This window comes from Macaca mulatta, chromosome X (assembly GCF_049350105.2).
Source record: "Macaca mulatta isolate MMU2019108-1 chromosome X, T2T-MMU8v2.0, whole genome shotgun sequence".
NCBI lineage: Eukaryota > Metazoa > Chordata > Mammalia > Primates > Cercopithecidae > Macaca > Macaca mulatta.
Genome location: NC_133426.1, coordinates 121,681,793 through 121,697,341, shown reverse-complemented (window position 1 = coordinate 121,697,341; position 15,549 = coordinate 121,681,793). Strand labels below are relative to the sequence as shown.

General features: G+C 38.5%; 1 protein-coding gene across 1 annotated transcript in view; it reads left to right on the top strand.

Moving 5' to 3' along the window:
* Nucleotides 1–15,549, top strand: part of LRCH2 (leucine rich repeats and calponin homology domain containing 2) — a 129,222-nt gene that overhangs the window by 97,512 nt on the left and 16,161 nt on the right. The window contains exon 15 of the mRNA XM_001102903.5: nucleotides 15,420–15,464. Within this exon, the coding sequence (XP_001102903.1) occupies nucleotides 15,420–15,464 (45 nt within the window). The remainder of the gene's footprint in view (nucleotides 1–15,419; nucleotides 15,465–15,549) is intronic.

The following is a 15,549-nucleotide window of genomic DNA, read 5'->3' as shown; positions in this document are numbered from 1 at the left end:
ACTTTACAGAATTTATCAGTTCTATTTTTTTTTTTTTTTTGGTGGAGTTTAGGTTTTTCCAAATACAAGATTATATCATCTACAGACAAGGATAATTTAACTTATTCTTTTCCAATTTGGATGCCCTTTATTTCTTTCTCTTGTCTGATTGCTCTAGGTGGGACTTCCAGTATTGTGTTGAATAACAGTGGTGACAATGCACATCCTTGTCATCTTTTAGATCTTAGGGGAAAGGCTATGAGTTTTGGCTTTTATTATGTTGAGATATATTTCCTCTATACCCCAATTTTTTGAGAGTGTATTAGTCTATTTTTATGCTGCTGATAAAGACATACCCAAGACTGGTCAATTTACAAAAGAAAGAGGTTTATTGGACTGACAGTTCCACATGGCTGAGGAGGCCTCACAATCATGGTGGAAAGTGAAAGGCACGTCTTACGTGGTGGCAGACAAAAGAAGAGAGCTTGTGCAGGGAAACTCCCCTTTTTAAAGTCATCATGTCTCGAGAGACTTATTCACTATCATGAGAACAACACTGGAAAAACCCACCCCCATGATTCAATTACCTCCCACTGGTATCTCCCATGACACTTGTGAATTGGGTGAGTTACGATTCAAGATGATATTTGGGTGGGGACACAAGCAAACCATATCAAAGGGGTTTTATCATGAAGGAATGTTGGATTTTAGCAGATTCTTGTCCAGCATCGATTGGAATGGTCATATGATTTTTGTCCTTTATTCTGTTGATATGATGTATCACAACAATTGATTTGCGTATGTTGAACCGTGCTTGCATCCCTGGAATAAATCCTACTTGGTCATGATGAATGACCTTTTTAATATATTGTTGAATTCGGTTTGCTAGTATTTTGTTGAAGATTTTTGCATCCATATTTTTCAGAGATTTTGGCCTGTAGTTTTCTATTTTGCATGTATCTTTGTCTGGTATTAGGCTAATAGTGGCCTTGTAGAATCAGTTTGCCAGTATTCCCTCCTCTTCAATTTTTTGAATACTTTGAGTAGGATTGGTATTAGGTTTTAAGTTTTTGGTGGAATTCAGCAGTGAAGCCATCAGGTCCCAGGCGTTTCTTTACTGGGAGACTATTTATTACAGATTTAATCTCATTGCTTGTTATTGACCTGTTCACATTTTGGATTTCTTCATGATCTAATTTTGGTAGATTTTACGTGTCTAAGAATTTGTCCATCTCCTCTAGATTTTCCTCTAGATTTTCCAATTTATTGGCACATAGCTGTTCATAGTAGCCAGTAGTGACCCTTCGAATTTCTGTGGTATCAGTTGTAATGTCTCCTTTTTCACCTCTGATTTTATTTGGGTCTTCTCCTCTTTTTTTCTTAATCTGACTAAAGGTTTGTCAATTTTGTTTATGTTCTCAATAAACCATATTTTTGTTTCATTGATCTTTCGTATTTTGTTTTCTTCATTTCAAATTTATTTATTTCTGCTCTGATCTTTTGTTTTTGTTTGCTTGTTTGTTTATACCAGAGTCTCACTCTTTCTCCCAGGCTGAGGTGCAGTGGTGTCATGGCTCACTGCAGCCTTGACCTCCCAGGGTCAAGTCATTCTTTCACCTTTTAGCCTCCCAAGTAGCTGGGACTACAGGCACCACCACACCCAGCTAATTTTTGTACTTTTTGTAGAGATGGGGTTTTGCCATGTTACCCAGGCTGGTCTCGAGCTCCTTGGCTCAAGCAATCTGCCCACCTCACTCTCCCAAAGTGTTGGGATTACACATGTGAGCCATGACACCTGGGCTGTTTCTTTTCTTCTACTAATTTTGGGTTTGGTCTGCTCTTCCTTTTCTGGTTCTTTAAGATGAATAATTGTTATTTGTTTGAGATTTTTCTTCTTTTTTGATGTAGCACTTATAGCTGGAAGTTTTCCTCTTAATATTGGTTTTGCTGTATCCCATTGGTTTTGCTCTGTTGTATTTGTATTATCATTTGTTTCAATAAATTTTTCAATTTCCTTCTTAATTTCTTCATTGACCCACTGGTCATTCAGGAGCATATTGTTTAATTTCCATTTGTTTGTATAGTTTTCAAAATTCTTCTTGTTATTGATTTCTAGTTTTATTTCATTGTGGTCAGAGAAGTTGCTTGATGTTATCTCAGCAACTTCTTTGTTGTTTGAATGTTTTAAGACTTATTTTGTGACAACGTATGGTCTATCCTTGAGAATGACCCATGTGCTGAGGAGAAGAACATATATTCTGTAGCCACTGGATGAAATGTTCAGTAAATATCTGTTAGGTCCATTTGGTCTATAGTGCAGATTAAGTCCAATTGTTCTTTGATGATTTTCTGTCTGGGACATCTGTCCAATGCTGAAAGTGGGGTGTTGAAGTCTCCAGCTATTATTGTATTGAGATCTATGTCTCTCTTGAGCTACAATAATATTTGCTTTATATATCTGAGTGCTCCAGTATTGGGTGCATATATATTTACAATCACTATATCCTCTGACTAAGTTTACCCCTTTTTCATTAGATAATGACCTTCTTTGTCTCTTGTTAATTTTATTCTTGAAATCTATTTTGTCTTTTATAAGTATAGCTACACCTGCTCTTTTTTGGTTTCCGTTGGCATGGAATATCTTTCTCCATTCTTTTTTTTCTTTTTTCTTTCTTTTTTTTTTTTTTTTTTTTTTTTTTAGGTGGAGTCTTCTTCTGTCACCCAGGCTGGAGTGCAATGGCATGATCTCGGCTCACTGCAGCCTCTGCTGTTGGGGAAACCCCACCCCCGATATTCAACATGTGTTCTTTTCTATTTTCCTAAGTGGCAGCTGGTCTGAGAAATAAAGAGAAAGAGTACAAAAGAGATAAATTTTAAAGCTGGGTGTCTGGGGGAGACATCACATGTCGGCAGGTTCCGTGATGCTCCCTGAGCCGTAAAACCAGCAAGTTTTTATTAGCAATTTTCAAAGGCGAGGGAGTGCATGAATACGGTATGCGTCACAGAGATCACATGCTTTAAGGGCAACAAAAGATCACAAGGCAGGTCAGGGCGAGATCACAAGGTCAGGGCGAAACTACAATCACTAACGAACTTCCGTGTCCAGCTGTGCACACATTGTTGTTGATAAACAAGGTTCAAGAGCAGAGAACCGGTCTGACTGTAATTTGCCAGGCTGGAATTTCCTAATCCTAGCAAGCCTGGGGGCGCTGCAGGAGATTAGGGCATGTTTCATCCCTATTTACATCTGCATAAACGCAGACACTCCCAGGGCGGCCATTTTAGAGGCCTCACCCTGGGAATGCATTCTTTTCCCAGGGCTATTAGTTATTAATATTCCTTACTGGGGAAAGAATTCAGCGATATTTATCTTACCCATTTTCGGTAATAAGAGAAATATGGCTCTGTTCCACCCGGCCCACAGACAGTCAGACTTTAAAATTATCTCCTTTGTTCCCTGAAAATCACTGTTATCCTGTTCTTAAGATGCCCAGATTTCATGTTGTTCAAATACACATGCTCTACAAACAATTTGTGCAGTTAACACATTCATCACAGGGTCCTGAGGTGACGTACATCCTCCTCAGTTTACGAAGATGACAGGATTAAGACATTAAAGTAAAGACAGGCATAGGAAATCACAAGGGTATTGATTGGGGAAATGATAAGTGTCCATGAAATCTTCACAATTTATGTTCAGAGATTGCAGTAAAGACAGGCGTAAGAAATTATAAAAGTATTGGGGAACTAATAAATGTCCATGAAATCTTCACAATTTATGTTCTTCTGCCATGGCTTCAGCTGGTCCCTCCATTCAGGGTCCCTGACTTTCCGTAACACTCTGCCTCTTGGGTTCAAGCAATTTTCCTGCCTCAGCCTCCTGAGTAGCACATGCCCAGCTAGTTTTTTTATTTTTTGTATTTTTAGTAGAGATGGAGTTTCACTGTGTTGGCCAGGCTGGTCTTGAAACTCCTGACTTCAAGTGATCCACCCCCTCGGCCTCACTCCAACATCACTAAGCTAAAGGGAAAGGTCAAGCTGGGAACTGCTTAGGGGAAACCTGCCTCCAATTCTATTCAAAGTCACCACTGTGCTCACTGAGATAAATGCCTATCTGATTGCCTCCTATGGAGAGGCTAATCAGAAACTTAAGAGAATGCAGCCATTTGTATCTTATCTACCTATGACCTGGAAGCCCCCTCCCCGCTTCCAGTTTTCCTGCCTTTCTGGACTGAAATAATGTTTGTCTTACATATGTTGATTGATGTCTTGTGTCTTCCTCAAATGTATAAAACCAAGCTGTGCTCTGACCACCTTGGCCACATGTCCTCAGGACTGCCTGAGGCTGTGTCGCAGGCACCATCCTCAACCTTGGCAAAATAAGCTTTCTAAATTAACTGAGACCTCAAGTGATCCACCCCCCTCGACCTCCCAAAGCGCTGGAATTACAGGCATGAGCTACCACACCTGGCCTCAAGTGTGTTTCTTGTAGGTAGCAGGTCATTGTGTCTTATTTTTTCATCTAGTCAGCCATTCTATATCTTTTTATTTTAATAGTTTAGTTCACTGACATTTAACGTTATTATTGATGTTTTATTCTACTGCAGCTAAGATGGCACTCAAACCACAATACAAAGTCCTTCCCACTCTTCTTTCCCCTTTCCACAGATAGAGGAACCGCCTTCTGTGGCCACCACCACCACTGGCCCATGGGGGTTTCTGCTAGGCCACTGCTCATGTTCTATTAAAGCCAAAGGGCTCTTCAATCAGCTTGTGGTGAATGCTGCCAGTCCTGGGACTCACCCTGAATTCTGGCTTGGGGCAGGTCCAGAAATGCTGCCCAAGAGTGGAGGCCTAGATTCCTGAACTCCAAGAGACTGCTTGTTGCTTACCTCACTGTGAATGAGTGGGTTCCTAAGGTGCCAAGTTTCCCTTTATTTTTCCCTCTGCTTTTTTCAAACAGAAGTCTCTCCATGTAGCCACTACAGCTAGTTTTGTGCTAAGTCTTACTTGAAGCCAGCACATCTCAGAGTCTCTCCCAAGGCCCACAGCATACTACCTGGGCATTGCTGCTGGTTATTCAGGGCCCAAGGGCTCTTTCGTCAGCTGGTGATGACTCCTGGCAGGACTGGGTCCTTCCCTTCAAGGCAGTGGGTTCCCTTTTGGCCCAGAGTGTGTCTAGAAATGTCATCTAGGAGCTAGGGCCTGGAATGGGGGTCTCACAACTCTAGCCAGTGCCCCATCCTATTGTGGCTGAGCTGGTATCCAAGAGGTAAGACACAGTCCTCCTCAGTCTTCCCTGTCCTGTCCTCAGGTGAAAGGAAGGGGTCTCTTTCTCATTGATGCGAGGTGCACTGCCTGGGGTTGGGAGAAAAGTGGTGCAAGCACTCCCTTAGCTTCCCCTGCTGGTGTCTCCTTAAGTCACATGCCACCCTAGTACACTGGCTCTAAGCCTAGCACAGCACTAGGAGTTGCCTAGAAATTGCAATCCTAGGCTGCCTTTCAAGTTTACCTAGAACCCCAGAGTACTTTAGCCTGTGATTGGTGAGGTTACTGAGAAACTTAAGTTCCAGTTGCTGGCATGAGCGATTCCCATCTGACTAGGGCTGATCCAAATGCTCCCTCCATGCCTGGGTGCTGGTTGAGCACAGCACAGCTTTGTTCCCCTCTGTGGCAGGGCAGCACTAAGTTCAATGTAAAGTCCCCCAGTCCCTGTGCTCTCCCTTCCGCAAGTGTACAGGCTTTCTCTCCCTGCACTGCTGGCTGCTGTGGGTAGCTGGCTAATTTTTGTATTTTTAGTAGAGATGGTGTTTCACCATATTGTCTAGGCTGGTCTCAAACTCCTGACCTCGTGATCTGCCTGCCCTGGCCTCCCAAAGTGTTGAGATTACAGGTGTGAGCCACTGCGCCTGGCCACAAGTGAATTTCGAAATGCATTTAATAATTGATTTCTAGACAAAACAGTTAAAAAGTATTAGAGTATCTCTAGCCAGTTAGTTTTAAATATTATTTGATTTATTTAAGTGGCATATATGTCTTCAAATGTATCTCATTACTATTGTGATAAAACATTATAACTCATAAAATACATATTGATTTCATAAATACAGTACACTATTTTTATTTAAAGGCTAACCCCCTGGAAAATATTTTGACACATTTTCTATGATCATTGTTAGTTTTATACGGGAATAAAAAAGCCACTGGGATTGTAAAATAAACTGATTTATTCTGAGTCAGAGTTTGTGTACAAGTTATTGTCTCTCTTTTGAAATTAATGTAAGCTTCTGAGGCTAGTCCGAATTCAGTGGTGTTTACAACAAATTGCTCACAATTACACATTTCCTTGTTTATTTTACACTCCCGCTGCTTCACTTGACTAGCCTCAAAAAATATGTGTGTATATATATGTATATAAAAGCTTCTGAGATGGACTGATCTTTCTATTTTTCTGGTTTTTATACTAGGCCTTTATTGTAACATTTGAATTTAGATGTAATAAAACTTTGGTAATTCAGAATTCATACCAATACTAGTTGGGGATAGCTGAGTTGAATTAGTAAAAACTTGGAATTAGAGAGTATTTTCAAATCTATATATATATTAGGTTTGGGTTTTCAAGACATTTAAATATGTGCAGTACTGCAAACTTAGCATCTTTCTAAGTTTTCTTGTATAATGAGTATTTTAAATTAGAATTGTAGTTGAGTAACAGTAATACATTTCCCATTTTCTAAATTCTTAAGTAGATCATCTTGTATTTCTTTGCATTTCAATTATCCTCTTATTCTTCTATGTCTTTCCTGCCTCTTTACCTTTCACCTTATAAATGTGCTCAAACCTCTATTATAGAGAAGAAAAAGTAATATCTTTTCCCTACCCATTGCAAGAATCATAGCTGACACCCCATAACAAAAGATGGATTAACAAGAGAAAAGCATAAAAATTTAATCAAGCTTTTATGTGACACAAAAATGAAGACCCAAAGACCCAGGGAAACGAAGACCCAAAGACTCAGGGAAAACTGTATGTTCATGCTAAGTTTGATGAAAGAAATGAATAGTTGTGGAGACACATGATTGAACAAAAAAGGGTATGATCTAATGGTAACAAACTGGGCCTGTTTGTTGAGAATCTTTCCTGTGTCTCTCTATGACATTCCTTCTCCTTCAGTGTGCTGCAGGAAACCTGTCTCATGCATCTTAAAGGGAGAAGGGAGGAGGTTTGAGAGGGACCTTTCTAGATTGTATGGCTTGCTTTGTGAGATGGGGAATTCTAGTTTCTATTACCTGCCTTAGGGAGAGGAAGGGGGATTGAAGAAAGGAGGGCCTGGAGAAGGTCAGAGAGTGACCTTGAAGGTGCCATATCTTGGGGTAGTATTTTCTGAGCCCTGACGCTACCATTATCCCTGACTGCCCTTTTAGCTGTTGCCTTATCTCTTTGCTCTTTTTTAGGGCTAAACTTTCTTTTTTTTTTTTTTTTTTCTTTTGAGTCGGAGCCTCGCTCTGTCGCCCAGGCTGGAGTGCAGTGGCGCGATCTCAGCTCACTGCAATCTCCGCCTGCCAGGTTCAAGCGATTCTCCTGCCTCAGCCTCCCGAGTAGCTGGGATTATGGGCGCCCTCCGCCACACCCGGCTGATTTTTGTATTTTTAGTAGAGACAAGGTTTCACTTTGTTGGCTAGGCTGGTCTTGAACTCCTGACCATGGCCAGGGCCAAACTTTCTAGTTCTCCAGTTTCTGATCATTCCTTAACCCACTGCAATCTGGCTTTCGCTTCCATTTCTCCACTGAAATAGCCCCTCACTAGATTTTAACATGCACCTACTAATGGCAAAATCCAGTGTAGCATTTGACAGTGATGACCACATCTTCCTTCTTGATACTCCTGTCTTGGTTTCTATCTCATTTTTCTTCCCTGTTATCATTTTGATGTCCTTGCGTAAGTTTTCTTCTGCTTGCTCTTAGGGTCTGATCCTCATTTTATTACTCTAAAAAGCGCTCTCTGGAGTGTTAATGACTCTAGATGTTTTTTATATTCTGCCGTGTCTAAATTTACATCCTATAACATTTTTTCTGTTCCCTGAATCTGTGTTTCTGATTGTTTGCATGCCCTACATATATTTCAGGTTAAGTATCTACCCCATCCCCTAATGGTATCTACCCAGTTGTCTAAGCTCTATTCCTCAGTCTTTCTTGATTCTTTTTCTTTCTCATTTCCATCACCTAGTTGGTTATCAGCCCTAATATATGCATCCTTTCTGCAATTCATGTCTGTCTCTATTGCCCTTGCCCTTTATGGAACCCTCATACTTTCTTGCCTAGGCAGTTGTGATAACTGATTAATGGTCCTCCTTTCTCAGCTCTTGGATAATTCTCTGACTTTAAATTTCTTTATTCTAGTGTTCAGTAGCATCATAGCTTGACTGTAGTTAATAATAACTTATTATATATTTTAAAATAGCTAGAAGAAAAGATTGATAATATTCCCAGCACAAAGAAATGATAAATATCTTTGAAGTGATTACCCTAATTTGATGATTACACATTGTATGCATGTATCACAATATCACAAGTACCTGATAAATATGTACAATTATGTATCAATAAAAAATAATTTTCAGACAATGTGAGAAAATGCCCTTAAATAAAACTGTAAATCTGTAAATGCTCTTTTAAATAAAACTGTAAAACTGTAAATCATCCAAAAAATTTCTTATTGGCTTCCCATTACCAATAAGATAAAGTTTGGACTTGTTAAAATCTTTGTGGACCATTCCTTGTTTCCTTCTCTATATTTCATTACCTGCCAAAATTCACTTCCTCACTAGCTTCATTGAACTGCTCTTTGTTTTCTACACAGGCTATGCTTTCTTAGTTCTTTTTGCTTTTCTTCTTCTGAGAATGCCCATTAGCCCTGTTATCTCTGGCAAATTCCTATTAATTAGAAATGGGAGTATAGTTGGCCCTCTGTATCTGCAGGTTCCACATTCATGCATTCAGCCAACCAAGATTGAAAATATGTGGGAAAAAAGGCAAAAAAAAAAAAAATAATACAAATCAAAAACAATATAGTATGACAACTGTTTAGATAGCATTTACATTGTATTCAGTATTATAAGTAATCTGGAGATGATTTAAACTATACAGGAGGATGTGAGTAGGTTATATGCAAATACTATGCCATTTTATATAAGGGAAGGGACCTGAATATCTGTGAATTTTGGCATGGGTGAGGCGGGGGCAGAGTTCCTGGAACCAATCCCTTGCAGATATCAAGAGATGATTTTATGGCACAGTGCCTGGGCTTCTAGAATCAAACCACTTGGGTTCCAGTCCTTACTTGGATACCTATTAACTATGTGACTTTGTCGAGTCATGTAACCTTAATTAAGTTTGTTTATAAAAACTTTACAAATGAGTGTAACAATACAGGCATACTTAAGAGATATTGTGGGTTTGACTCCAGACAACGCCATTAAAGCAAATATCTATTCAATAAAGCAAGTCACATGAATATATATCACTAAAGCACGTTACATGAATATTTTTGGGTTTCCCAGTGCATAAAAGTTATGTTTACATTGTTCTGTAATCAGCTAAGTGCATAATAGTATTATGTATTAAAAAATGATACACCTTGATTAAAAATACTTTATTGCTAAAAATTGCTCACAATTATCTGAGCCTTCAGCGAGTCATAATCTTTTTGCTGGTGGAGGGTCTTGTGTAGATGTTAATGGTGGTTACTGAAGGTTGGGTGGCTATGGCGATTTCTAGTTTGCCACATCAATGGACTTTCCTTTCACAACAGATTTCTCTGTAGCATGTGATGCTGTTAGATAGCATTTTACTTACGGTAGAACTTCTCTCAAAATTGGAGTCAATCCTCTAAAACCCTGCCACTGGTTTATCAAATAAGGGTATGTCACATTGTAAATCATTTGTTTTCATTTCAACAGTGTTCACAGCTTCTTCAGCAGGAGTAAATTCTACCTTAAAAATTCCCACCTTTCTTGCACATCAATTAAAAGCAACTCCTTATTTGTTAAAGTTTTATCATGAGATTGCAGTAATTCACTCACATCTTTAAGCTCTACTTCTAGGCCAGGCGTGGTAGCTCATGCCTGTAATCCTAGAACTTTGGGAGGCCGAGGTAGGTGGATCCCTTGAGCTCAGGAGTTTGAGACCAGCTTGGGCCAATGACAAAACCTCGTCTCTACAAAAAATACAAAAAAATTAGCTGGTCATGGTGGCACATGCTTGTAGTCCCTTCTACTTGGTGGGGAGGGCTGAGGCAGGAGGATCGTTAGAGCCCAGGAGGTCAAGGCTGCACAGTGAGCCAAGATTATGACACTGCACTCCAGCCAGGGTGACAAAATGAAACCCTGTCTCAAAAAAAAAAAAAAAAAAAAAAAAAAGCTGTACTTTTTAGTTCTCCTGCTGTTTCTACCACATCTGCAGTTATTTCCTCCACTGATGTCTTGAGTCCTTCAAAATCATGCATTGACAATCAGAATGAATTTCTTCCAAAATCTCGTTAATGTTGATATTTTGACCTCCTCCCATAAATCACAAATGTTCTTAATAGCATCTAGAATGATGAATCATTTGCAGAGGTTTTCAATTTACTTTGCCCAGGCCCATCAGAAGAATCACTATCTATGACCCCAATAGCTTTATATGTTATGTTATTACTTAAATAGTAAGACTTGAAAGTTGATATTACTCCTTGATCCATGCACTGCAGAATGGATGTTATGCATGAAAACAACATTGATCTCTTTGAACATCTTCATGAGAACTGTTGGTTGACTAGACTCATTGTATATGAGCAGTAACATTATGAAAGGAATCTTTTTTTCTGAGCTCGATAGTAGGCTTAACATGTTCAGTAAAGCATGCTGTAAACAGATGTGCTGTCATCCAGGCTTTGCTGTTCTATTTATAAAGCACAGGCAGAAAATATTTAGCATAATTATTAAGGGACCTAGGATTTTGGGGATGGTTAAATGAACATTGGCTTCAATTTAGAGTCAGCAGCTGCATTAGCCCCTAACAAGAGTCAGCCTGTTCTTTGAAGCTTTGAAGCAGGCATTAACTTCTATCTACAACAGTCCTAGATGTCATATTCTTCCAATAGAAGGCTGTTTTGTCTACATAGAAAATTTGTTGTTTAGTGTAGTCACCTTTATCAGTTGTCTTAGCTAGCTAGATCTTCTGTATAATTTGCTTCACCTTCTACATCAGCACTTGCTACTTCACCTTACACTTTTATGTTATGCAGTCAGCTTCTCTCCTTCAATCTCATGAACGAACCAACCTCTACAGCTTCCAACTTTTCTTCTGCAGCTTCCTCACCTTGACTTCATAGGATTGAAGAGAGTTAAGGCCTTGCTCTGGACTGGGCTTTGTCTTAAGGGGATGTTGTGGCTGGTTTGCTGTTCTATCCAGACCACTCAAACTTTGTCCATATTAGCAATAAGACTGTTTTGCTTTCTTATTTTTGGTATGTTCACTGGAATGAGTAGCACTTTTAATTTTCTTCAACACTTATTTGCATGCACAGCTTAGTTAATTGGAGCAAGAGGCCTAGCTTCATCCTGTCTCTGCTTTCTACCTGTCTTCCTCACTAAGCTTAATCATTTCAAGCTTTTTATTTAAAGTGAAAGACATACGATTTCTTTTCACTTGAACACTCAGAGGCCATTGTGGGATTATTAATTGGCTTAATTACAATATTGTTGTGTGTCAGAGAATAGGAGATAGGGAACAACCTGTTAGTGGAGCAGTCAGAACACACACAACATTTATCGATTAAGTTTGTTTTCTTATATGGGCGTCATTTGAGTCATCTCTCAAAAATTGCAATAGAAACGTCAAAGATCACTATCACAGATCACCATAACAGATATGATAATAATGAAAAAGTTTGAAATATTGTTAGAATTCCCAGAATTTGACAGACATGAAGCGAGTACGTGCTATTGGAAAAATGGCACCAATAGGCTTGCTTGATACAGGGTTGCCACAAACCTTTTCTGCACATTTTGAAACTTTGTATTTGCACATTTAAAAAATTGTATATCCCAATAAAATCACTGGAACAAAAAAATCGATACTGTGATTAAACTGAATTTTATAGCTTGCAGGACACCTTGGATCAGCTTGGTTTTACTATAGCTTTTACTGTCATTCCACCCTGCTTCTTCCTTCACCAACATTCAAATTCTTTCCCTTATCTGCTAGCCAGGCAGATGGGAGAGGCAAAAGCAGTCTTCATTTTCAGTAGCTCTTGATTCTTTGATGTGAGAGGAACAGCACAGTCATTTAAACTTGATCCAACCTCTTTGTATCTTGCAAAGTTCATCAGCCAAAAAAAGTAAAATATGAAGGCAATGCTTGTGCAATGTACAGTTCATTTTCATGATGTATACCTTATTATGATTTGTCTGCTTGCTTCTCTTGTTTGGTCATTTCTTTGGAAGGCAGTGAATTTTTTTCTTGCGTTTTTTGTCTTCTTCAATTGTGACTTACCAAATTTCTCAATCCCAGCCGTATCAGATTTGTTGGATGTGGTTGCCAAGGAAGTAGAGTAAGGCATTTGAGCGAGCAGAATCTGATCTGCTCAATGGCCACCAGTGGGTGTCTACAAACATTCAATTTGTAAAAAGAAAAATATTGTATCTGTGAAGTGCAGTAAAGCAAAACTCAATAAGATGAGGTGTGCCTGTACTTTCCTTCACATGATTGTTGTAACTATTAAATTATTTAATAATAAAAGTGCTTAGAATTACACTTGCCACAGAGTAAGCACTTAATAAATATTAGCATATTCACTCAAATATCACTGTTTCATTGACATATAGATTAAAACCAAAAATAAGTGACTTCAGTGATTGTCTTACCTGATAAATAGGATTTTTTCACACATGCCAATTTCATTCAGTGGCTCTCTGGCACACTGGGTTGAAGGCATATTGAGGTTGTGTGTGAGATCACCTGGAAAGAGCATGCTGCTAGATTTGTGATAGTTGTCATAGGAGAGACGGTGGAGGAACAATACGTCTTGTATTTATTATCTCTAATACAGCTCACCCCCCAGTTTGTGGTTAAGATATCAGGTTGGTTATCTATTTTTCCAAGGGTTGTGGAAGATAATGCTGCATATGTAAAGGGGACCATTAAATAGAACCAATGGAACAGAACAGAGGCCTCAGAAATAACACCACACATCTACAACCATCTGATCTTTGACAAACCTGACAAAAACAAGAAATGGGGAAAGGAGTCTCTATTTAATAAAAGGTGCTGGGAAAACTGGCTAGCCATATGTAGAAAGCTGAAACTGGATCCCTTCCTTACATCTTATACAAAAATTAATTCAAGATGGATTAAAGACTTAAATGTTAGACCTAAAACCATAAAAACCCTAGAAGAAAGCCTAGGCAATACCATTCAGGACATAGGCATGGGCAAGGACTTCATGACTAAAACACTGAAAGCAATGGCAACAAAAGCCAAAATAGACAAATGGGATCTAATTAAAGAGCTTCTGCACAGCAAAAGAAACTATCATCAGAGTGAACAGACAACCTACAGAATGGGAGAAAATTTTAACAATCTACCCATCTGACAAAGAGCTAATATCCAGAATCTACAAAGAACTTAAACAAATTTACAAGAAAAAAAAATCAAACAACCCCATCAAAAAGTGGGCAAAAGATAGGAACAGACACTTCTCGAAAGAAGACATTTATGCAGCCAACAGACACATGAAAAAATGCTCATCATCACTGGCCATCAGAAATGCACATCAAAACCACAGTGAGATACCATCTCCCACCAGTTAGAATGGCAATCATTAAAAAGTCAGGAAACAACAGGTGCTGGAGAGGATGTGGAGAAATAGGAACACTTTTACACTGTTGGTGGGACCGTAAACTAGTTCAACCATTGTGGAAGACAGTGTGGCGATTTCTCAAGGATTTAGAACTGGAAATACCATTTGACCTAGCCATCCCATTACTGGTTATATACCCAAAGGATTATAAATCATGCTACTATAAAGACACATGCACACATATGTTTATTGTGGCACTATTCACAATAGCAAACACTTGGAACCAACCCAAATGTCCATCAATGACAGACTGGATTAAGAAAATGTGGCACATATACACCATGGAATACAATGCAGCCATAAAAAAGGATGAGTTCATGTCCTTTGTAGGGACATGGATGAAGCTGGAAACCATCATTCTCAGCAAACTATCACAAGGACAGAAAACCAAACACTGCATGTTCTCACTCATAGGTGGGAATTGAACAATGAGAACACTTGGACACAGGGTGGGGAACATCACACACTGGGGCCTGTCATGGGGTGGAGGGAAGCGGGAGGAATACCGTTAGGAGACATACCTAATGTAAATGACGAGTTAATGGGTGCAGCACACCAACATGACACATGTATGCATATGTAACAAACCTGCACATTGTGCACGTGTACACTAGAACTTAAAGTATAATTAAAAAAATTGACCACAAATATAAGTATATACAAATGTAAAAAAAAATAAGAATAATTTAAAAAGAAAGAACCTTGAATGCCAGACAAAGAAGTTTGGACATAATCCAAAAGTTAGTAGGTGTTACAACAGGACAGTCATGAGTTGCAAACGGAAGGTTAATCTGCCACTGATATGTAGGATCATTTGCAGTGAAGAGGAGTCAGAAGTAAGAATTCCAGTGGTTGTCATACTGTATTTTCTTGACTCTAAGCATTTTTTCACATATAAGCATAGTTCTTATGTAGTAGGGTTGTTAAGAAGATTAAATGGATTAATACATGTAAGACATTTAAATCAGTGCCTGGCATATAGCAAGCAGTAGTACAAGTGTTAGCTGTCATCATTATTACAATTATTAATCAATATATACATTTAATGTAGTGTTTTTTTAACCCGAAAGCAGCAGGTTTCTTAATAATAGATGACATCTTAGAATGGTGAGATTATAGACCAGGTGTACGATAATGAGGGCCTGGAAAAGGGTGGTAGTTGTGAGAATTCTGAAGAAGTAAGTCTGAGAGAGATTAAAAAAAGAATTGACTTGATGACGTATTAGGTATAGTAAATTAAGAAAAAGGAAAACTCTAAGACAACCCTCAGATTACACACCTTAATGAATGGGAAATAGCTTGATTAAGAAAGAAATGTTACTTGATCTGTGTAAAGTACTTACAACAAGGCCTTGCACATGGAAAGCATTATATTTGTTAGTTTTAGTAGTAGGACTGTTTATACTTGTTATATACTTAAATTTGTTATCAGGTCATTTAATAAAGCTACCAAAATATGAAAGAACCTTGTACATAATTTACTAGTAGGGAATTTATATATTCAAGGGAAAATAAATTATGTGTTTTAAATATTTTTCAGTATAAATCAATGAGGAAGAGTTCAAGTGGCAATGAAAATGATGAGGTAAGAAAAGATAATTATTTGAAATGTTTACTTATATGAAGTTGGCTCAGTGAGAGTAAAATGCAATCCATTTTTCAGATTCTTT